Consider the following 23,357-nt stretch of genomic DNA (forward strand, 5'->3'; position numbering starts at 1 on the left):
ATGTCAGGCCCTTGTGTCCTAAAATGTGTATTGGGTTCTGCAGACACACTTCAAAGCTCCTGACATTAATATGTGAGAAGCTTAATGAAGGCAGACCCTGTGTACTAAGTGGGTGCCAGCCATGGCTAACCCTGGAGAATCAATAAGTGTAAAAGTTAATTAACAGGTAATTTCCTTGTGAGGTGACTGCCTGGGGACAAGCGATTTAGGCGACACAAAGGGGTGAAAAGGTAAGCCTCATTTGCAAATGTATGGGCCAGGGCCGATTTAGGTTTGATGAAGGCCTAAGCCCTCATCAAATGGTAATGGGGCCCTTTATATGTCCAGCTGTCCTTTGTCAACAACAAATTGTTGCTGTTTTTTGTTTCAGGTAGGTAGCTGTGTTGGTCTGACGCTGACGAAATAGATATAAAAAATTAAAAAATTGTCCAGTAGCACCTTAGAGACCAATTACCGGTAAGTTAGTTCAGGATATAAGCTTTCATGTGCATGCACACTTCTAAAAAACTTAACTGTCAGGGGTCCTTTACCTTTAAGGTGCAACTGGGCTGTTTTTTGTGTTGAATATATGCTATATGGTAATTTATGGACCTAATAGGTATCTAAAGTTATTTGCACACAACAAATACAGTGGTACCTCGGGTTACAAACACCTGCTAACCCAGAAGTAGTACCTTGGGTTAAGAACTTTACCTCAGGATAAGAACTGAAATTGTGCGGCGGCAGCGGGCGGCCCCATTACCTAAAGTGGTACCTCAGGTTAAGAACAGTTTCAGGTTAAGAACGGACACAAAACACTGTTGCTATATGTAGGTGTTTTTTTGTTTTTTTATCTTATATTTTGGAAATGTACACCCAGTCCCCCCCGTTTAATCTCCCCCCGCCCAAGAGAGTGGGGCCCTAAACTATAGCTTGTTTAGTTTATACGTAAATCCGGCACTGGTCGTGCCTCATTCCCGAAGGAAAGACTGACTCTGGAGTAAGAAGCGCGTCTGCAACCCCTGGAATGGTGGTGACTTTACTGGGGGGTTACGTTGCCCCACGTCCAACGGGTCTTTTGCCTCCTCGTAACCCCATTTAGGATCCCTTACCTCTCTTGCAAGGGCAGCGAAGGCGACACGCGATGGAGACCGTGAGAGGCGCGAGAAGAGAGCGCAGTCCGGCGGCCACCTTTCCCGGTGGCGCCAGCCAGGTGAGAGTCGGGCCGCTGATCGTTAGCTTGGCACTCCGCCGGGCGGCCTGCCTTGAGCGACGCGCTCTGCGCTCGCAAAGAGGGGGACGGACGTACTGTAGCAGGCTGGGGAATGGAAAGAGCCAAGCCGAGGAAGGCGGCGGCGGGCGGCGTTCGACAATTCGGCTCTCCTCTGGTCAGCCTGGGAGGGGCTCATTGGACGCGCTCGGTGCTCGGCGCGGCGCCTGTCTAGTCCGGAAGGAATCGTGGCGCTGCCGCCCCCTCAGGCCAGTGACCCTCCCCCGATGGTGTGAAGGACCCCCCCCCCGTCCGCGGCTGCGGCCTTCCCCGGAGTCCGGCGCCATGAACCTGCTTCCAGCCAACCCGCACGGGAATGGGTTGCTGTTCGCCGGTTTCAACCAGGACCACGGTAAAGACCCTCGCGGGGCGCCGGGGGAGTGGGAGTCAGGGGTCCGCCTATCCGCCCGCGGGGGAAGCTTTCGGGCTTGGCGGGTTTCCTTTCCTCCCCCGTGTTCAGCGTCTGTAATGGGGTGAGGTTGGGAGAGGCGAAAGTTGAGTTTCTCGCCCCCACCCAAATAATTCCAGGCCTTCCGAGAGGAGGGAGGCGCAGGTCTCGAACCCGCGGCCAGCCTAGACGAATGCCTGGGCACAAAAAAGTGCGGGCGGGGAGGAGGGCTTTACCTTCCCTTCTTGGGGCGAAGAGAGGGGGCTGCCCTCTCCGGGCTCAGACACATCTCCTCTTTCCCCCCAGCAGCTTGCCTTTGTCCCTTCAGTTTGCGTTGCTTGGCACTCTCTGTTAACATTGATGGGTGCCAATACTTCCCTCTTCGGCCTCGTCTCTCCCCTTTCCGTTTGCCGGCCTCTGGTTATCGCGCTTGGGTGTTTATGGGGCGCAATCGGAGTCTGGTGTTTTGCAAAATGCGCGGGGAGGATCGGCCTCTGCCCAGAGACACCAAGACAGGGGAGGCAGTTGCTTCCATTCTCCTCCTTGCCTTCTCAGGCTTCCACGCGGAGCCTTGTTTTGTCCCAATACAACAGTGCTTGGCCCAGCCCAGATGCTTTACCCCTTGTACATTGCCTCATCCTGTTCTCCTTTAGTCTTTCTCTTTAAAAACTTGCATATATCGAGCTCCTTGTTGGGCATGAGTGTCAGACTTGCCCTCCTACTCAATGCCATTTCCACTGCAACTGATGCATAATTCAACAGTTCCCACAAAGCAGATGCCAAAGCTGGACTTAGGGCTAAGATGTGTGTTTTGGCCCAGTTGTGCACTGAATCATTCTATTCCTCAGATTGCCTTGCTTGAATTCTCATCAAACTGCAGCTCTTTCAGAGGTAGCTGCTTTCTTGGGCATATGAATTTGCATGCAGAATTGAATGTCCTGAACAGTTTTATTGCTTTTAATCAAAGGGCACATAGCAGCAACATTATGACCTGCGGTATTTCTTATGCGTCCCAGTCACAGTGAAGAAGCAAAATTTCTAGATACCCTAAATGACTGCCTCTGGTCATGGAACCAACTAGAAAGTAAGCAACCATGAGGTTAATCTTGAGTAGCGCCCAGGACCTGATGCCAGATGTAATTATTGTCATGCCAGTTGGGAGCAGTGACCATAGCACTACTAAATTAAATGTGCTTTGATTTCAAAACAGGAAACTTCCACAAAGGGAGTTACTTGGTAAAAAGGAAGTTGAAAGGCAAAGTTAAGTGGGTTGGATCACTCCAAATTGCTGGGGACTTGTTTAAAAATGCAGTATTAGAAACTCAGCTGGCGTGTACACCATAGATGGCAAAAAGTATCATGAGGGCCAAGAGAATGCCAGTTTGGTAATGTGCAGAGTCAAAGAAGCCGTTAGAGGCAAGAAGGCTTCCTTTAACAAAAGGAAGTCTTGTCCAAATGGAAGAGAACAAAAAGGAACACAAAATGGAGTCTCCCAAGAATTGGTATTGGTGTTTATGCATTATAACTTGTTCACAAATGATCAAGAGTTAGGAAGGGGTGAGCAGTGAAGTGCCCACATTTATTGATGATACTGAATTGTTCAGGGTCTTTAAAATGAAAAGAGATTGTGAAGAACTCCAAAAGGACCTTTTCAAACTGAATGAATGGTTGGTAAAATGGCAAATGCAACTCATTGTAAATGAATTGTTAGCACTAGGAATAATAATTTTACATATACGCTCATGGGCTTTGAACTACTGGTGACTGACCAGGGATGAGACTTTGGGGTAATAGTGGATGTCAGCGCAGTGTGCAGCAATTGTGAAAAAAAAGCCAAATTCCACGCTAGGAGGGCATTAGAAAAGGAACTGAAAATAAAACTGCCAATGTCACAATGACATACAAATCTGTGGTGCAACCACATTTGGAATATTGTGTAGTACAGTTCTGGTCAGCTCACCTCAAAAAAGGATATTGTAAAGTTGGGAAAGATTCAGAAAAGTGCAACCAAAATGATAAGGGGAATGGATCTTCAAGGGAAGGTTGCAGTGTTTGGGGCTTCTTAGTTTAGAGAAAAGGTGAATCAGAGGTGACATAGAAGTCTATAAAATTATGCATGGCATGGAGAGAATGGACAGAAAGGGCCCCCCCACACACACACTCATCACACTAGAACTGGTGGACCTCTAATGAAGCTGAATGTTGGAAGATTCAGAACTGATGAGAGAAAGTACTTCTTCACGCAGTACATCGTTAATATGTGGAACTCACTTCAAGAGGAGGCAGTGATGTCCACCAACTTTTGGATGGCTTTAAAAGAGGATTGGACAAATTCATGGAGGATAAGGCTATCGATGGCTACTAGCCATAATAACTGTTTCCCCAGTTGGAGACAGTAATGTTTCTGAATACCAGTTACTGGAAAGCACAAGAGGGAAGACTGCTCCTGTGTTCGGGTCCTGCTTTTGAGTTTTCCACAGGCATCTGAGTGGCCGCTGAAGTACAGGACGATGGACTTGATGGAGCATTGGCTTGATCCAGCAGGCAGTTCTTATGTTCTTACAATTATCCCTAATTAGTAGCAATGACAAATAGTTTGTCATTTTAATTTGCTAGGGAAGCTAGTTCAAACTGAGTGACTACACCAGTCATGTGCTTGCAAATTGAGGAGTGTCCTATGTTTATTGTTCTCCTGTTCATTTCATAATTATTTTTCTAAGAAAATCACACTTGTTTAGGTGCACATTTAACATTTCATGTGTTCCCCTAAAAATACAGTGTGTGAGGCATCCCAAATTGATGTGGCCCTTAGTGAATGAGCAAAAATAGTCATCCTAGCTGGTGTTCTTTTTTTTCTGCCAAGAAAATAGGCTATGACTCACTAGAGTAACACAAGTTAGGGATCAACTTCCTTGTAGTAAACCTCACCCCAGAAAAGCTTATGCTTTGCTGTTCTTTACCTTGAGAAGATTTTATTGCAGTAATTTGAGTAGTCACTTCAGTGGAGTTTCATAGAATGTGTAAGCTAGTAAAATGTTCATTCTATTTGCATCAGAAACTTTATATCATGTGGGTTGTATGGGCTACATCATGTGGGTTGTATGGGCTACACCTACAGGATGCGGTTTCCTAGGGTGCTTGTTTATAGGCTAGTAGAGTTGTTGGAATTCCAGCTTTTATCTTGGCAACAAATTCAGATGTGCTAGTTTTGACTTATAAAGCCTTAAACAGCTCAGGACTGCAATACCTCAGGGACCACCTCTCCCGCATGAAATTATTTGACCCCTGCGATCCTCACCTGAGGCCCTTCTTTGGGTGCCTCCCCCACAAGAGGTCTGGAAGGTGTCAACGCAAGAACTGGCGTTTTATGTGGTGGCTCATAAATTCAAGGTTCATTCTAAACCATTATAGTGAATAAAGTTTTGAACTTGCTGAAAGGAAAAAAAATATTTAGATTGATGTACTTGATTGTGCTTCTTGGTAAACAAATAAATGGGAAAAATAATATGCAGTTACTATAAATGCTGAGGTAGAGGAACAGAATGGGGCGAGGAAAAGGAAGACACATTTTTCTCAATAACTGGCATCAACTACAAGAAACAGGAAATGTGTGGTTGACAGAGCTCTCAATTTAAGCCTGTTGTGGGCCAGCCTGTTCAAAAACAAATTACGCTTGGCAGAATAAGGACTCCCTAATCCCTATAAACAGCTGTGTAGGTTTGATCCTAAATAGCCAAGAAAATACATCAGGTTCCAGGTATCTTTATAGCTTTTAGTGCCAATTGCTTTTCTAAAATGTTCACAAATCCATTCTACTGCCATGGACACAATTGAACCACTGTAATGCATTGGATCTGTACTTGCAGTTAGATTCCTGTATTGCCTGTTGTGACTAAGAGCATCTCTGGCAGGGAAGAGTCTTACTTGACCCTCTTAATGGGAGATGCCTGGGACTTCTGTACACAGAGCATGTGCTACTACTGAGCTGTCTTTTGCCTGTTGATAAAGAGCATATATACCTGACATAGTAATCCTCTTCTTTTTTAGGGTGCTTTGCATGTGGGATGGAAAATGGATTTAGAGTGTTTAATGCAGATCCGCTCAAAGAGAAGGAGAAACAAGGTGAGATTCTTCCTCAATATACATAGTTGTTCTGCTGTGCCATTTTTTTCATCTTAAACCACATGCTGTGCAATCCTATACCCTCAAGTAACTGTGCATAGAACAGAGATTTCACTTGCCAGAATTTGAGTACAATTTTTTTAAAACTTTGATCCAGTATAATATTGCAGTGTCCATAATGTGTGGTCAGAAGAAGGCTCTGAGCAGGCTTTTCTGATGATGAAGCATTGTCTTGAAACGAGGCACTCCCGGAGTAAAAAGTAAAAGAGAACTGACATCAGCTGCATTTTAACTTGGAGTCTTTGGAGAGAATCCTCTTGATACACAAAGATGTTACAGCATTAATAAACTTTTCTTTGCTTTGAGTGTTTAATTAAAAATGTCCCTTTTCCCTCTCCAGAATTTCTAGAAGGAGGCGTTGGCCATGTTGAAATGTTGTTTCGCTGCAATTATTTAGCTTTGGTTGGTGGAGGGAAAAAACCCAAATACCCACCTAATAAAGGTAAAGTATTGAGCCGTAAGTAAGCAATAGTTTAGGGCTGAGTTCAGCACGAAACATTTCCAAGCAGCTTTAATGTAACTGGTGTTCAAGCAGATTTTATCGAAAACTTCCTGGGTAGTTTAAAATTTGAATAAATGTGGACTTAGCTGTTACCCTTCTCGAGTTGTGCAATGAGGTATCCTTCCTTTTAATGCCAGGTGCTAGCTAGAGCAAATCTGTGACCTATTGTTTCCCTGTATTCAGGATAATTTGTGTTTTTCCAGATGGTCAAAGGATAAACAGATTTTGATAAGCAGCCATGATACTGCACTCCCACATAAATAGGAATAAAAAGCTATTGGCAGTAGCAGGTGGGGAGGGTGAAGAAGAGGGTAGACTAAGCTTCAGAATGCCATCATATAAGACTTGTTTGGATGTAGCTGATGCTTCTATTTTCTCCTGCTCCAAACCAATTGTAACTGAATGCTAACTGTACAATGTCTAATTTTGAAGATCTGAATTTGGGGTATGGTTTTTGTTTTTGTTTTCTTGCCAAGTGAACCAGTGCAAACTGGGTAGTCTGGGATGCAGTAGTTCCTCATGTAGCTAGACTCCCAAAGTGGCATCTCTGGAAGCACTTTATAAGATTGCAAGGTGTTATTTTAAGACTAATAAGGCCACTTCCATTTCTGCAGTGATGATCTGGGATGATCTGAAAAAGAAGACAGTTATCGAAATAGAATTTTCCACAGAAGTCAAAGCAGTTAAGCTGCGAAGAGATAGGTGAGTCTGGTCACACTGTTGTATGGAGAGCTTCTTCTGTTTATTCCCCAGTTTGGAGTTGGACCAGTGTAGCTGGACATGATGCTAATTGGCCTGCCATTGCCTTCTCTTTCAGAATCGTGGTAGTTCTGGACTCTATGATTAAGGTTTTCACATTCACGCACAACCCTCACCAGTTGCACGTCTTCGAAACCTGCTACAACCCTAAAGGTAAGTGTTATCCACTACATAAAGTGTAAGAGGAACAAAGAAAGATTCTGTGCTGTTCTTCTTCTGTTTGCTATTGTACTCCTTATGATAACTGATGCTGTCTATTTTGCACACCCTAGGACTTAACTATATAAAAAAACTACTTGGACCTTTCTCATGCTTTGCAAGTGTTGTGATGCTGAGCCATAGCATCTTGTCATCCCCATTAAATGCAGTGGAAAAACTTATGAAACAATTTGTCCTCCATCTTCCCATAGTTTTCACATTGGATTTGGAAAAAAAGAAAAAACATTGTTGGAAAATGCATTTGTTGGAATAGGGCTAATTGTCAATTTTGGGTGGGAGTCAGCGGTATGCTATGATGAACATTGCATCACTGCGAGCATTGCAGTTTGTCCAACAAAACAGTTTCCCCTCTCCTCCCCTGTGTGCTGTTCTGAGGGTTTTCCTAATCACCTTGAGCCAATTTTGAGAGCCATGGAAGCAGGAGAAGGGGGGGGGGAGCGCTATTGTGCAAACGGAAGCCCTATTGCAGGGTTTGCGCTGATGGGACTCATTCGGTAAATCCTGCCTTTTGCTTATACAGACATTGACACTCATGGCTATGTGGTAACATGAAGCGTCCTAGCTTGCTTTTTTGAGTGTTCCAAGTACTCTCAAAACTTATTTTCAGAAGGAAGGTGGGGAGGACGGAGATGGTAGTAAAAATGCCTATTCCTCAATACTTTAAATTGTATTTCAGGTCTTTGTGTCCTGTGCCCAAACAGTAATAATTCCCTACTTGCATTCCCTGGAACACATACTGGACATGTGCAGATAGTGGACCTGGCAAATACAGAGAAACCTCCTGTAGATATACCAGCTCATGAAGGGGTCTTGAGTTGCATAGCTCTTAACCTACAGGGAACAAGAATTGCCACAGCATCAGAAAAAGTAAGTCAGTGATTTTACTCCACAGTTGGCTAGAAAACAACACAAGAGTCCTTAGTGATTTAGAATGAACCCTGAATTGTGTCATCTTGAGAGTCTGCATGGCATTTTAATAGGTGCATTGTATAGTCTTTAATTTACTGTTACGCCTACTGGGAAGACTGTATCATCTAACACAGAAGTTGAATTTATGAAAGTCTTGGCTTTAAAGTTTATACAGAAAGTTGGTAACCTTTGAGGCTGTAGTGATTACATTTGAAAATACGCATGCTGTTATTGCAAATATTGGTCAAGAGATAAACTCTGCATTCTTTGGCAGCCTGTAACCTGCATTGCTTCAAATAGGTTCCCTGGCTATTCGTTCCTCACTCAAACCTTTCATCCTGCTGCCTCACTATTGCATGCCAGAATCTTCCAATATATGTAACAAATCTGTTATATACTAGGTTCAGACTACTGTATATGGTATAAATCCAGTTCATGTAGACTTTCTCAATTTTCCTGTCAAAATACTGACTTCAGTGGCATTGATCTTGGATATATTCATGCAGATAAACCTGAGAAGATTTCCAAATATGTGGGAAGGATAGCACTGGATAACAAAAATAATTCCATATGGGAAGGGCAGCTACGATAGCGTAGGGTGGTGGAAAAATGTATCCTAATGTTGTGTTCTGGGAAGAACTTGTGTTGTTTTTGAAAGGCTCCCCTCACATCTTTAATGTGTGCTGTTGCTTTTCAAGGGGACCCTAATAAGAATATTTGATACATCATCTGGGCATTTAATCCAGGAACTGCGCAGAGGGTCTCAGGCTGCCAATATCTACTGGTAAGGTTTATTGGTTTTGTTAATGTGTTGGGGGGATTGGAGGAATCATTCTTTGCCTTGATCATCAGCAAGATGAGGGAGTGGCCATTGTACAAATGGGGTTTCATGCTTTAAAACTACTCCCCCATTTTCCAGTTAAGAGACATGAACTTCCTGTGTGTGAATAATTTTCTTCCATCTGTGACCTACTAATCATACAGCTGATACTGTCAACTGGCTTTTCACATTAGCCAGTTCAGTGTTATGTGTAGCACATCAGACAAATATAAACATTAGGCTTGGTATCTGAAAATTCTTTGGGGGAAATGTGACATCACAGAGGTAGAGAAATCAGCAGCAGTACAGTTCAAGATGAATTTAATCCAATTGAGAGTTGAGCATTAAACAAAGAAACAAAATGGGAGTGGGGGTTAAGTCTGAGAGGTAGCAGTGTGTGAGATATACAATAAAGCATCAGTTCAAACATGTGAACTTTTCTATAGCTTTAAAAAGTTGGGGAAACAAGGATCCCTTAGTTCTATGTCCGTAGGATCTTTGATATCTGCACCATTTTTAAAACTCAGAATTAAAGTAGCATTCATCCTGCAACTGTTGGTTTATGGAGGAACTAAGATACTAATTAAGAAGTAATTATGCCTCACCAATATCCTTGTGCCCTTTTCTTCAGCTACATGTATTATGGAGGAGTTAATGCTTTTTAAAGGTGTGAATATATTTCCCTTCCTCCCGTCTATGTGGTTTACTTCTGGGGTGAATGCTCTTTCACTTTCTACCACTTCAGTTGCTGATGCTGCTTCACTCTGCATCAACACCTGCTGATAAAAGGTTAGCATCTCACTGGGTATGTTGTTGCAAGGTGGCATTGCTTTAGATAACCTCCCCAAAACCTAGTTAGAAACTCTTATTTTTAAGGTACTTGGGAAAGAGGTTGGCGTATAGTGTTTGAAAAGTTGCAGTATATATACATAGGCATTTCTTTAAAAAGTAACTTATTCCATGACAGTGGTGATATAAGCAGACTTGTTTCTGACTTCTTCTTTAGCATTAACTTCAACCAAGATGCTTCTCTCATTTGTGTGTCAAGTGATCATGCCACAGTGCACATTTTTGCTGCGGAGGATCCTAAGAGGAACAAGCAGTCGAGGTAAGCAGCTGGGGCCAGAGTGATGATCTCTAGGCAAAAATGATTAGGTAACTTCATACAGGAAGAATGTATCAGTAGCTAAAATAAAGTAAATAATTTAAATAATCAGTGACCTAGCCACTGAGATCCACGCAACCGTCACCTCCAGACTGGATTATTGTAACTCGCTCTATGTGGGGCTGCCCTTGAGACTGACCCAGAAACTCCAGCGGGTGCAGAATGCCGCAGCGAGACTCCTTACAGGGTCCTCCTCCAGGATCACATTCACCCAGTGCTATACCAACTGCACTGGCTCCCGGTGGAGTACAGGATCAGGTTTAAGGTGCTGGTTTTAACCTTTAAAGCCCTATACGGCCTAGGACCCTCATACCTATGGGACCGCCTCTCCTGGTATGTCCCACGGAGGACCTTATGGTCTTCAAACAAAAACACTTTGGAGGTCCCGGGCCACAGAGAGGTTAGGCTGGCCTCAACCAGAGCCAGGGCTTTTTCAGCTGTGACTCCAATCTGGTGGAACGCTCTTGTCACAAAAGGCTAGAGCCCTGTGGGACTTGACATCTTTCTGCAGGGCCTGTAAGACAGAGCTGTTCCACCAGGGCTTTGGCCAGGGCACAGCCTGACCCCCTCCTTTGGCAATCTGCACAGAACTCTAGCCCAATGGTTGCCATTAATCTGATTTGAACTGATTTTATAATGAAATGATTTTAGAATGTTGTATCATTTTACTGTGGTTAGCCGCTCTGAGCCTGGCTTTGGCTGGGGAGGGCGGGATATAAATAAAATTTTATTATTATTATTAAAATAATTGTGAACCTTAATACGTGCTGCTAGGAGTCAGTTTGCTTCAGTGCCTAGACTACTGGGTTGAGATGATGCTGAAGAGAGCTTTCTTTCTTTTTCAGCTTAGCATCAGCCAGCTTCCTGCCCAAATACTTCAGTTCCAAATGGAGTTTTTCCAAATTTCAGGTTCCCTCAGGCTCTCCCTGCATCTGTGCCTTTGGAACAGAGCCGAATTCTGTCCTAGGTAAGAATCTCAAGTTTCACCAAAAATCAAAAAAGGCCCCTCGCTATGCATATCCCAAACATAGCCTATGAATTCAAGCAGCTGTGCTCACAAACAAGCTTTTTAGAGGAATCTCCCTCTGTCCTTGATGGGAGTGTGATTTATATAAATGGGTTTTAACTCCAGATTAATGTCATATGATTGCAGCCTAAGATTGTAAAAAATGTTTAGATGGCAAGGAATGTTGAACACTCCAGATTGTTGCTTGAGATCTCACGGAGGGCAGCTTAATGATTCATCAAGAACTATCTGGGGTGGGGCAAGCCAGGCGCTAGAACTAATTGGCGTATATAGCGCAGATCTTATAGGAGAACATTTCTTAGCCTGCAGGTAATGTGGCGTCTCTTGCTGCTCTCACAAGCAAAAGCTGTGCAGTGAAACACAATGTGTAAGCAATTGACTTCAGTTGCCAAACTGAAAACAGTATCTTTCTCTTGCAGCGATCTGTGCAGATGGCAGCTACTACAAATTTTTATTCAATCAAAAAGGGGAATGCTCCAGGGATGTCTATGCTCAGTTCCTAGAAATGACTGATGACAAACTTTGACTGAACTGATGGAAATTTGTAGGTAAGGGGGAAGGATATCTGGAACCCTGTCCTGCTTATTCTCCCTTTCCTGAAGAGATGGCCTCTCACTACCTTCAGTCAACTGTGCTGCTCAAGATGGGACAGATGACGTTAAGAAGCCCAAACCAGTATGGACAGAGCAAAGCAGAGGACTACTACGTTAACTGTCAACAGCTGGTTTTAAATGTTAAGTTTTGGCTGCTGTTGTTCCTTCAATTTCCCCCTTTTTTTAAAAAAATGTTTCAATAGCCTGTGCCTATTGGGTTTCTCTCTGTAATTAAACTGTGAAGTTTAGTGCCTGCCACTCCATAAGAGTGAAGGGGCAGGAGATTACTAAGGTTTAAACAGTGAACAGGACATGTCAAAAGTACATACAGATTTGAGTTCTAGTACCGTGCTTAAGGGGGTGGCAGGAAATCTATACCAGCAGTTTCTGCCTTTGTAAAATGTCCTTTTCCTCCTATCTTCTAATACACAGAAAGGAATATTATAGCAAGTTGGCTCTTAGTTGCACTTGCTCTGACATAGATAGAATGCTCAAGGTCCTTGTTTTCATGCTGTTATAAATAGATATTAACTTGTTTGTCATTTGTCAGAGGTGCCAAAAGAAATCCATAGCAAACATCATTAAAGTACTGTTGGCCTAAATAACCATTCTGCAGGGCAGGAAGTGGCATAGGACAATGTTGAGATGTTGGGAAAGTGACAGCAAACAGCTTAGATATTGGAAATAACCATTCCAGACACTTCAGTTCTTGATCCATTGGTATTTGCACTTAGGTTGTGCTGGGGAAGTTCTACAAGTACAAGATAATCTGTAATGGCCAAGAGGGTAGTATACTGAACAACAAGAAGGGGGAAAGTGTGACCCTCCAGATGTTACTGGACTTCACTGCCATCAGTGCTAGCCAGCATGGCCAAGGATGATGAGAGGTGTAGTCAAACAGCTGGAGGGCTGCAGCTTTCCCACCTTATAGCCTGTAAGAAATCCCTATCATACAACAAGCTTATTATGTGTTCAGAACAAACTAAGCTGCTGTCTCTCTGAACACTAAGTAGTATATCAATCACAACACTATATTTTGGGAAATGAGGTATTTGGAGACATAATTTGAAGTTACCAATATCATCCCCTTAAAACACAACTTCAGTTAATAGCTCCCTTGAGTTCATGCATACTTCAAAATGAACTGAAGTCTTGGTTCAAGTTGAAAAGTATTGGAATTTGTCATTTAACTAAAACCTATATTCAGATGTCAGTTTGCATGTTGCTTTTAAATGTGTATTTAATCATGGAAATTGTTTTGCACACCTTTTGTAATTTTCTTTAATTAAAGTGACTTAATTTGCTGTATTCATTTTATGGTAACAGAAGTTCTGTACAGTGGTACCTCTACTTAGGCACACCTCTGGTTACGTATCCTTCGGGATATGCACGTGTCAAACCTGAAAGTATTATTCCGGGTTTCGCCGCATGCACAGAAGCGTTTTACCACGCCACGCGCATGCGCAGAACAGGCACCTCCAGTTGCGAAAACCTCGGGATCCGACTGGAGCTCCGGAATGGATCCCATCCGCAACCGGAGGTACCACTGTATATGGGTGCTAGTTCTGTTCTTTGTTTTAGTTAAATTGCCTAAATAGCTCAAGATCAATTAGGAGTAGGATGCATGTAATCTATGGTGCTAATAGATTGTATCCAACAATGTTGCTGAGATTTTTAATTAGTGGACCAGTGAAGGGAAACATGTTTGTTGAGTCTAGGTGGACAAACAGTCTGTATAAGGTAGTTTGGCCTCTGGCCAAATTCTTTGACACCAACTTCTAATTCTTATCATTCCCTTTTGTTCTAGGGGTACCCTTTTATCATATAGTTTTTAAACAGTAATGTTATCTTTAAAAAATGGGCTAAAAGGGGGGAAAAACATTTTGAAAAGTGTTGTTTCTTTGCTGAAATCCATCACTGCAAGACCCTTGCCAAATCTCGTAAAACTCAGGTAGAGAAGTAATGTTTGCTGAATTTTTCAAGGAGGATAGGTATGCCGAAGCAAAATAAACAGGAAGTTCAGTTCCATCACCCACAGGTTGATGTAAGGTAACATTTTTTAAAAATCCCAGTAGTTATTATTAACACTAGTTTGTCAGTTGTAACAGCATTTACTTCACACACATTTACGACTTAAAAATGCTCAGTCTTCTGTATTTCATCTTCCATGATCCTCACTGTTATGCATATTGTCTATAAGGATACACACACACATGCCTACCTCTGCCAACCCTAGGATAATATTATCTACCAAAGTAGACTTGTTTGAAAGCTTATAATGTAATACACTATTGCTCCACCATCCTATGAATGTTCAGGAAAAGAAACTTAAATGTAACATTTGTGTGCATGCATGCCTCCTTTCTCACCAATGCCATATTCCCACTTGACAGATTAACTTTCTCCTGTCACTGTTAAAATGAGTTGAGAGGTCTCCTCCCACAGCACATGAAACAAGATTGGATGGACCTTCCTCTACAGTAGGGGCTTGTCTGACTGGTTTTGAAATAAATGCCGATTAGTCTACGGTGCTACCTTAGGTTAAGTACTTAATTTGTTCCGGAGGTCTGTTCTCAACCTGAAACTGTTCTTAACCTGAAGCACCACTTTAGCTAATGGGGTCTCCTGCTGCTGCCGCGCCGCCGGAGCATGATTTCTGTTCTCATCCTGAAGCAAAGTTCTTAATCCGAGGTACTATTTCTAGGTTAGCAGAGTCTGTAACCTGAAGCATATGTAACCTGAGGTACCACTATACTTACAAACACAAGTACAACCCAGAACAGCTATTAATAGTTAAATGCATATGCCATTTCTCTGCACCTGAGCCTTGGCCATGGAAAACACTAGCTAAAATCACAATAATTCATGCATAAAGGAAAGTCAAATTCTGATGAAAAATAAGCACTGCTCAGTGCAGAAACAACTTTTAGCAACTGTAGTAATGGTAGTATAATCCAAACACTAGTAGGTACATCGGCTAACTACAACATCGATATGGTAAGAGACTGCCATGCTGTTCAGAAATGACCCAGAGCTCCTTTTCTGTGCAACACCATTGGGGAAATATATAAACCCAGATGTTGATATAACTAGCAGGCATTTGCTCATGTGACTCAAATTGCTCGGGGGGGGGGGGGATAGTCTGATTTTGTATTAGCTATTTCATCCAGGCAATTGCCCACTTGGTCCAAGTGTCTTCAGAAACCTAAAATGGACTTGTATGAAATTTTCTTCTGCAAATGACATCAGCACCGGTCTCAAGTAGCAGTCACACAAGGAGACAGCTGCAATGTCAGAGAGCCGTAATATACACTTCCATGAAATCCTAGTATTTTTGTGCAATTACTTGTTTACAAAGGCGACTGAAGTAAAAGCTTCACGTATTACATATAATAAGGGAAAGTGAGTAAGACAAGCAAAGATAAGATACCACTGGCAGACAGGGTAAGGAAGAATTTCTGTATTTGGTAATATTTTATGTTATTATTTCCGATGCCTATCCTACTCATGCCCTCCTGTTTCACTTGTCTCAGCCCTGGCAATTGGCATTTTGACACTTTTAAGTTATATCTAAGCTTTCCCCAGTGCTCAAATAGCATAGCATTACTTAACCAAGTTTATGGAATGGAAATGCAAGCGTTTCTAGAGTACCCTGCCCATGGAAGAAGGGGTAGATCAACAGCAGGTAAGTTCAAAGATTCTTATATTGAAGGCTATCATGCTATGCGCCCTTACCTGGAACCATGGCATTCTGACAGATGTGCATAGGACGGCAATGTAAATCTTGCTCCAAGATTCTGTGTCCTACACTGACTATATTGGGTGCATAAGAAAACTTCCAAGTGTGAATAAATTTTGACTGACTTAAGAATTTCACCAGATTTTTTTATTCAAAAACTTGCAGCAGTTTGCCTAATACTCATGAAATAGTAGGTTTATAACCAAATGTTTTGCCAATAATTCAGTTTAATTATTTCTAAATTAAGTGACCACAGCACAAAAAGTAGAATGCTGCAGTTACATAAATTCTTTTGCTTTACCCAGCTTATAGTGGCTGTTATAAATCCAGCTAGTGTACAGCATTTTTTCATAATCTTTTAATATGTATTATCCAGATTGACACTGTGACAGCTCTACTGTGTGGGTTAACATGATACTTGGTACAGATTTCTCATATTTGGTCTTCAGATAAACAGTTTTCAAAAACTGACTAAATATAAGCCATTCCAAGCCATTTCAGTCCATCATGAAAATACAGATTCTTCTCAAAATGAAAAAATATATATAAATAATGGTATTGCCAAAAAAGGGCAAATCAAAGGTTCAAGCCAGTCTTTACCTTTAACTCACCTTAATATGAAGGGACAAGACAGCATGTGAATGAAAGACAAAAAACAGTCTTAGCTTTTAGTTCAGTTCTGAAATGTAAGGTGGATTCTACAATCACAACTCTGAGAAGTATCCTTTAAAATGTTCAACTGCAGAACACACACTTTAAAAAAAACCACATTTATTATAGTATGGTAGCCACTGTTAGAAAACCTCAACAGCTACTCTTAATGCAGACCCCAGAAGGTCTGTGCAGGACATCAAAAGTTAAAGATAAACTCATCAGATTAATTTCTACCGGTGGGCGCTTATGCTGAAAAATATTGGATATACCTCTGGACAAGTTTTTTTTCTCTTTTTAAAAGGACTTGTGATAAAGAATTTTCTCTTTTCTAAATGAAGAACAGTCTGCCATTTTAAACATACACAATATTAAGCGAGACTCTTGTTTTACTTTAGACTGGAAAAATAAGCCAGGGACAATCAAAGTCAACACAAAGTAACAAACAGCAAAAGGTAGCAAGAAAGAGAAACAGATAAGTGCAGCTCTGGTCAAATTCATCATAGCAGTTCTTTAACGTCAGTTAACGGCTCATTTACACTGTATTTCTAATCAGTAACATGCAAGCCCAAAGAAGCATTTGATCACTACACAAGGTAATAAAATCTGATTAAATTTTATCAGGCAACTGCTAAAATATGAAAATTTGCAGATGTAACAAAGTAGCTTTATCTGAACTTTAACAGGACAAAATTAAATCATTCCATTGGTTAAAAAACCCTACATTCAGTTTTACCAAACAAAATTTCACATGAAAAGTACTGTGTGATTCCAAAGTTTCTGGAGTAGAAATGGAGTGATTTGAAATGTCAAAGACCCCATTATTTTGAAAATAAAATGAAAGTACACATCAAAAATTTCTAATTCCACATGTGAACAACAAAATACTGCATATCTACCAACAACTGCATTGGGTAGGTCATTATGAAAGGCTAGCTGCCAAGATGTAGGAAATGGCTCCTTGCCTCTGTTCCCTTTGAGGAATATACAATCGTTTGAAATCCAGTCACATGAAGTACTTATCATGCTGTGATATACTGAGATACTCAATCCTTAAAGTAATCAATCCAATAGAGCTTTTTAAAGTTGCAGACTTCCAACTTTTGTATCTCTCCTTATCTATAAAGAGTCACTTCAGAACGGCAAGGAGGAGTGGGGGGAAAGGGGTCACAGCCTCTGGAACAAGATGTTGGACAGTTTGGTTTCGATTTTTAAATTAAGGAGTTCTAAGGCCACCTGTGTTTTTTTTTCTCAGTGCTGAAAGTTGAAGTCACAGGGCCCCTTTCCCCACCATGTGAGAACATGTTCAATAGTTTAGGTGTTTCAATGTCTCCTTTTGGCACCACGGAGCATCATTCTAAAAAGAAATATTCCTCTTAAGTTCCTAGTTCTGGCTGCCTTGTTCACTCACTGCCACAGGTGGAGTTTCCACATTCACAGCTATGACTATGCTCTCTCCATCCTCCGTTTTGATACGTTTCAACTCTTGCTGATCAGACTGGTCTCCGTTCTGACGTTTTGTTGGAAGAGAAGCTGATGCAGATGCATGGGTTGCTAACATGTGTAGGGGACTTGCAGCAGCTGAAAATAAAAGAATGGAGATACATTAAACGCAGGCAAGGCAAGAGGAAGCCCAATTCCACGAATGGCTTTAGTATTACATGAAAGCTTGATGCGGCACACATTCGAGAACGACCCTAGGATGTTCTTGCATGGGTGAAAATATCTGCAGTGGCTGACCTCATGGCTAAAGAGGAAGAAAAACATTATTGTGATAAAGGGAACTTACTGCCAGAAAGTGTGAATAGGATAGCAGTCTATATTCTACCGGGAGCAGATGGTCCCAAAGGATTGTGAAACAACCAAGAAAAAAGCATGAGTAAATAACTATAATACATTGTAAAGAACTGCATTGTCAAGGTTCAGGGCAGCATGTGGGGGGAGAGAAAGAAATAAAACAACACCAAGATAATTGAGTATCTAAAGCTTAATTAAACCATGAATCCAACCAATGAGGGGATCAAAAGAGTTACTTTAGACATGCCCAAAGCCTTGAGCATAACTAGTGGTGGTTCCCGACTCTCCCACAGAAGAATTCCCTAACTTTCAACAGAAACATCCTTTTGATTTTAAAAGCAGACTGCTATCTGAGAGCCAGTGTGGTGTAGTGGTTAACAGCGGTAGTCACGTAATCTGGGGAACCGGGTTCGCGTCTCCGCTCCTCCAGATGCAGCTGCTGGGTGACCTTGGGCCAGTCACACTTCTCTGAAGTCTCTCAGCCTCATTCACCTCACAGAGTGTTTGTTGTGGGGGAGGAAGGGAAAGGAGAATGTTAGCCGCTTTGAGACTCCTTCGGGTAGTGATAAAGCGGGATATCAAATCCAAACTCTTCTTCGCTTCTATCTGGGATGGGGAGCCATTCCTCCAGAAATACTAATGCACAGCACAGTTACACAGGTCTTTGTATCACAGATCAGTTCCTAACTTAACGTGAAAGGGAAAGGATGTAGACTAAAAAACAAACAAAAAACCCCTTAATTTTCCAAGGTAGTAGTTACCTCAAAATAAGCTAAAGAATTAAGCACAAATCTGTAACAATTTTGAGAATCAAGAATCCACAGATACTGGACATCACTGTGACAAAAGAAAATTTGTGACACTAAAGACACCACTCCAAATGCTTACCAGTGTTGGCCTGACCTTGAATTGCTGTGGTGATGGGTACTATATGTGTTCCATTCTGAGTTACAGTTTTTATTGGTAGCTGGTGTTGACCTAGAGGTGTCTGTTGCACTAGAGTAACCGTCTGTAAAGGTGCCGTCTGAGATGTCTGAATGATCCGGCTAGCAGCTCCTATGGTTGTATGGCTAACGGCAGGTATAGGCTCCACTTTAACTGGGGGCGGGAATAAAAATAAAAATCTGTTAGAATAAGTTTGAAAGCACTGAATAATTCATGGTTAAAGCATCAAAATTAGCACTTCTTAAGAGAAATCAGTATTATGTAGTTGTTTTCTCTACTTGCAACAAATACAAAAAAATATTTGGACTGTATTACTTCCAAGGGGAACCGGAACCAAATTCTCACCTTTCGTTTCATTGTGGTCTCCATTCTCTTGAGGTTCTCCCTTAGGTTGGGCCACCATCGCTGCCTGTGTGACCACGGCTTGTCCAGCTACAGTGAAAGTATTTGCTGGTGCTAATCCAGTCACATTTGTGACAGACACAGCTGGGATCTGATGAACAACATGAACTGTCTGTACTACAGGCTGCTGGGATGTTGATGTTGTCACAGGAGTTGCAACAGTGTATGTGACAGGTTTCATAGTTTGTGGTAGCTGCCTCTGTACAGTAATTAAAACAGGCTGGCTAGATAAGGGTGATCCTATCAAAAAAAGGCAGGGGGGGAAATTAGTTAAATCATCCGCTTTCCAAAAGTCTATGAACATATTGTTTACTTGAATTTTTAAAAAAGCCTACTCCTTCCTTCAACAGTTTCTTCAGCTATCCTAAGAGTAAATCCAGTTAGTTCAGTATTACTGACACTGTTTTCAGCAGTAAAAAAGTAAAAAAAAAACACGTTGCTGTGCCACAAGGAGAGGGTTGCAACTACTGGCAACACTAATAGTTAACATAACTACATTTCAAAATAAAAACAAAAAAATGGAAGTGTTGTAGATCCGTAGTTCAGTGGCTTGAACACATTTTGCAGGAGGTCACCAATGTAATCTCTGTGCTCCTATGAAACAATTTGGTTTGCTTTCCCCTTTGGAGACCTCCTAACACAGCATTGGGGAAATCCAGAAGTTGTTAGACTCCCAACTTCCATCAACCCCACCCAGCACCATCAATTGTCATAATTTCAGCATGACAATTCCATTCAACCCCAAAAGTATTTGGAAAAGGGGGTTCTATTAGCCCTTCACAAAGCATAGAGTACTTATATTTTTAATTTTCATTCATAATTTCTTTCTGCAAACAAACTTGGCTTTTGAAGTGAAGCCTACATTATACTTTCCATTAGTTTGGTACAGTTTTAATATGCATATTAAATACATGAACACTATATGAATATTTCACCTGGGGCACTCTGTGCAAATCGTGCTTCTTGTATTACTGCTAATTTTGGCTGGATAGTACTCGGCTCAGGTTCCATTGGGACAGGTGACCCTTCCCTTGACAGGCTCTCTGGGGTCTGCACACCACTCGAGTGAGCAGATAACACTCCAGAGTGATTAGGGGAAGCTGGGGCACTTCTGCAAATGAAGAACAAAAGCAGCCACTTTCAGATTGAGAATTGACAGCTACGATGAGTAGTCAGCCTCAAAAACCATTTAATACATATACTTTCCACAAGGAGGAGCTCTTTGACTGAGAAGTACTACCAATTCCTGACTTTGCAGACTTTTGCAGAGGTAATTCAAAAGCAGACTATGGTTGCTATAGTAGCACAGAACAAGGAGTAGGATGTGGGGGGCATTGAAACAAATGTCAATAAAAATGAATGAGTTATTCAGCATGCCTTAATTTAGAGGTTCAGTGTGCTGAAGCCCCTGTGTGGGCACCAAAGCAGACACTGGCAGGCACACAGGCACCCTAGACGATCAAAAGTTATGGAATTCCCTAACTCAAATACCTTGATCTTTGTTACTCTGTCATATACGTTCTCCTTGGATTTCCCTACTTCTCTAACACACAGGATCTGCTTTAAATATTTTTAGATACATCATTTTTGAGACAATACCTTAAAAAATGAATGGAACTGTTAAAAAATTATATTTCTGTGATTTCCATCTTGGTTTAAGCAGCACCAGAGTATTCTCTCTATTAGGAAACTACTAACTGTTCATGTTCTATTTGGAAATGCATGCCTAGCCACTATGAATTTTAGTTAAATGATGGAACACATGAAGCTCTTAAGGAAAACTTTCAAAATCTGTGCTTAAGTTTCTGCCCCCTGCGCCACCAATACAATCCCTGTGGAACAAGGGAAGATTTTGGGGGGAGGGGTGAAAGAAGTCCCATTGTACAAGCAGAATTCATTAGACAATTGGGGGAGCACGGCTGGGTGTCACCCATTTAAAATATTATATAATGTATTATACACACCCAGATTTAAGCAGAGTGGGTTAGGTCCAAAAGGTAAATGGATACTTCTCCAGAAGGCTCAAGCCATGGGGCAAGCCAATGGTTTAAAAAAATGCAATCAAAAGAGCTGCTTGCCATGTAGAGCTGATTGCTAGCTAGCTACTACAGAAGAGTGAACAGATTGAAGAGAAAGAAGAGTGTGCCCTTGCTGGGCATTATCCCTGAGCAGCAACTGTGGAGCAAGAGGGCAGCTTGGCAGGTGTTATGTTAATAATGCAAACTGACAACATTCAATGTGTGAAAGTCGATTCTTGTGACACTACATTACCTGCACTGTGTGAATCTAGCCCTCCACAGCTATTGTTTTGAGGTAACTGCAATGCACTCGAAAGGGCTACAACTGAGAAGGAACAACATTACTAGCCAGCCTAAACTTTGGAGGGGGGGGATTTCAAGCCCCCAAAATGGCAACAGATCCTTAGTATGAAGCAAAACCCACCAAGTCTCCTCAAGAAGAAATTTTAATGGCTCCTTAGTGCAGTCAATTACAATGAACACCCGTTCTCTATTTAGGAAAAGTCCTTTATAATTGTTATACATCTAGCTCTAACAACATTGCAATCACTTAGGACTGTGGTTACCCTATGCCCAGCAGAACGAGTCACACTTAAGGTGAAGCCTCTGAAAGTGTATTTTTAAACCCCCAACTTTGATTCCTTACCGAGAAGAGAGAGGTCCCAGTGGGGTTCTAAAGCAAGGTACTCCTCTCGGCCGCCTTTTCCTAAAAGCCTGCTCTATTAATTTGCTTTCAGAGGCAGGGTCTATCCTCCAGAAGGAGCCTTTGCCTGGTTCTTCCTGGGAACGTGGTACTTTGATGAAATAACGATTCAGAGAGAGATTGTGACGAATTGAATTCTATGGAATATAAAAAATATATAGAAATCATCCATCTCTTCAGCATCAAGCAGGAATATGGCCTAATGCAAAGGTTTCCGCTCCTTGTGAAACCAGTCTCCAGTCACCACATATTCATTTGACAGCAGTCACCCTTCCATCATAACCAACTTTTTCAGCGGTGGAACTATCACTAATATAGCCCCACATATTTAGGTCTTGCAGTTTCTCCCTCTTTAACACATGGTTTTGCCTTTTCCTGGTGCTTCAACTGTATTTTTACCTTCTGTCACCTGAAATACTTCAAATTTTGCTTAGTACAGCAGTTTTAAATTTTACATGCTGAAAAGTCATTTGACATTCTGGTGGCCTTCCCTGACTTGATCTTTCAAGCTCTTCACATTATACTCCTAGGATGTACTGAACAATGCCTTCTAGTTTCTTAATAACCAAAACATGAATTTTCCTTTTAAAAAGCTTGGAAATATTCTGGCAACATATGCTGTTCAGGCATGAACAAATACACGAGGATGGCCAAGGATTTTGGTAATAAAGAATTCTCCTCAAACTTCACTGTTTCTCTCCCATTCCATGTCCTCTTTTTTCCTCCTCCTTAAAAATTCCTGCCTCTTTTCCTCTCCCATCCCCTGTGTCTCTCCAGGCTATACTGGAATATCCCAAGTTCTGCAACCTAACAATAGCTGCCTACAGACTACATTATAAAAACTAAAGCACATGTTCAAGTTGGTTTTATTAGATGAAGAGGATAAGTAATCCAGTTTGGGGGTTTCTGGAAATAGCATTTGGAGAAGCTGGCACAGAATTTGTGACTCCTACTTAAACCGCTTTGAGGTTTTTTACAATCAAGCAATGTATAAATTTTATGAAATAAATAAATACATACATACATACATACATACATACATACATAACATTCATCTACCAGACATTTAGGGATTTCTCATTTCTCAATTACAATTTTGAAAAACCCTCATTCATTACTACAAATACATCCCTTACTAACCTTTCTATGTGGAAAAGGGTCATGGGAAAAGGGTTAGTTTTACTGAAAGAACCAGTGTACCATTTTAGGTTACTGAAACAGCTAATCATTTTCAAAGCTCCAAAAACCTATTTCACAAAGTTAAACATATAACCAGGGCAGGAGGGGGG

General features: G+C 41.6%; 2 protein-coding genes across 3 annotated transcripts in view; one reads left to right on the forward strand and one right to left on the reverse strand.

Moving 5' to 3' along the window:
* The first annotated feature begins 1,221 nt into the window (after positions 1–1,221).
* WDR45B (WD repeat domain 45B) lies at positions 1,222–13,121 on the forward strand. The gene is made up of 10 exons (XM_080993897.1): positions 1,222–1,601; positions 5,685–5,759; positions 6,160–6,261; positions 6,936–7,023; positions 7,139–7,233; positions 7,976–8,166; positions 8,907–8,992; positions 10,035–10,136; positions 11,039–11,160; positions 11,640–13,121. Exons 1-10 carry the CDS (start codon positions 1,535–1,537, stop codon positions 11,744–11,746), a joined length of 1,035 nt encoding a protein of 344 aa, XP_080850023.1. The 5' UTR covers positions 1,222–1,534; the 3' UTR covers positions 11,747–13,121.
* A 3,185-nt stretch (positions 13,122–16,306) lies between these two features.
* Positions 16,307–23,357, reverse strand: part of FOXK2 (forkhead box K2) — a 31,510-nt gene continuing 24,459 nt past the window's right edge. The window contains exons 5-9 of one of the 2 annotated variants that reach the window (XM_080993793.1): positions 22,012–22,205; positions 20,283–20,458; positions 19,291–19,587; positions 18,904–19,098; positions 16,307–17,784 (exon numbers count right to left, since the gene is read on the reverse strand). In XM_080993793.1, coding sequence (XP_080849919.1) covers positions 17,588–17,784; positions 18,904–19,098; positions 19,291–19,587; positions 20,283–20,458; positions 22,012–22,205 — 1,059 coding nt within the window. In that variant the 3' untranslated portion in view covers positions 16,307–17,587. Of the gene's footprint in view, positions 17,785–18,888; positions 19,099–19,290; positions 19,588–20,282; positions 20,459–22,011; positions 22,206–23,357 lie in introns of both variants that reach the window. The other variant, XM_080993792.1, reaches the window with a different exon arrangement.

Source organism: Podarcis pityusensis, assembly GCF_964106645.2.
Source record: "Podarcis pityusensis genome assembly, chromosome: 2".
NCBI classification, from domain to species: domain Eukaryota; kingdom Metazoa; phylum Chordata; class Lepidosauria; order Squamata; family Lacertidae; genus Podarcis; species Podarcis pityusensis.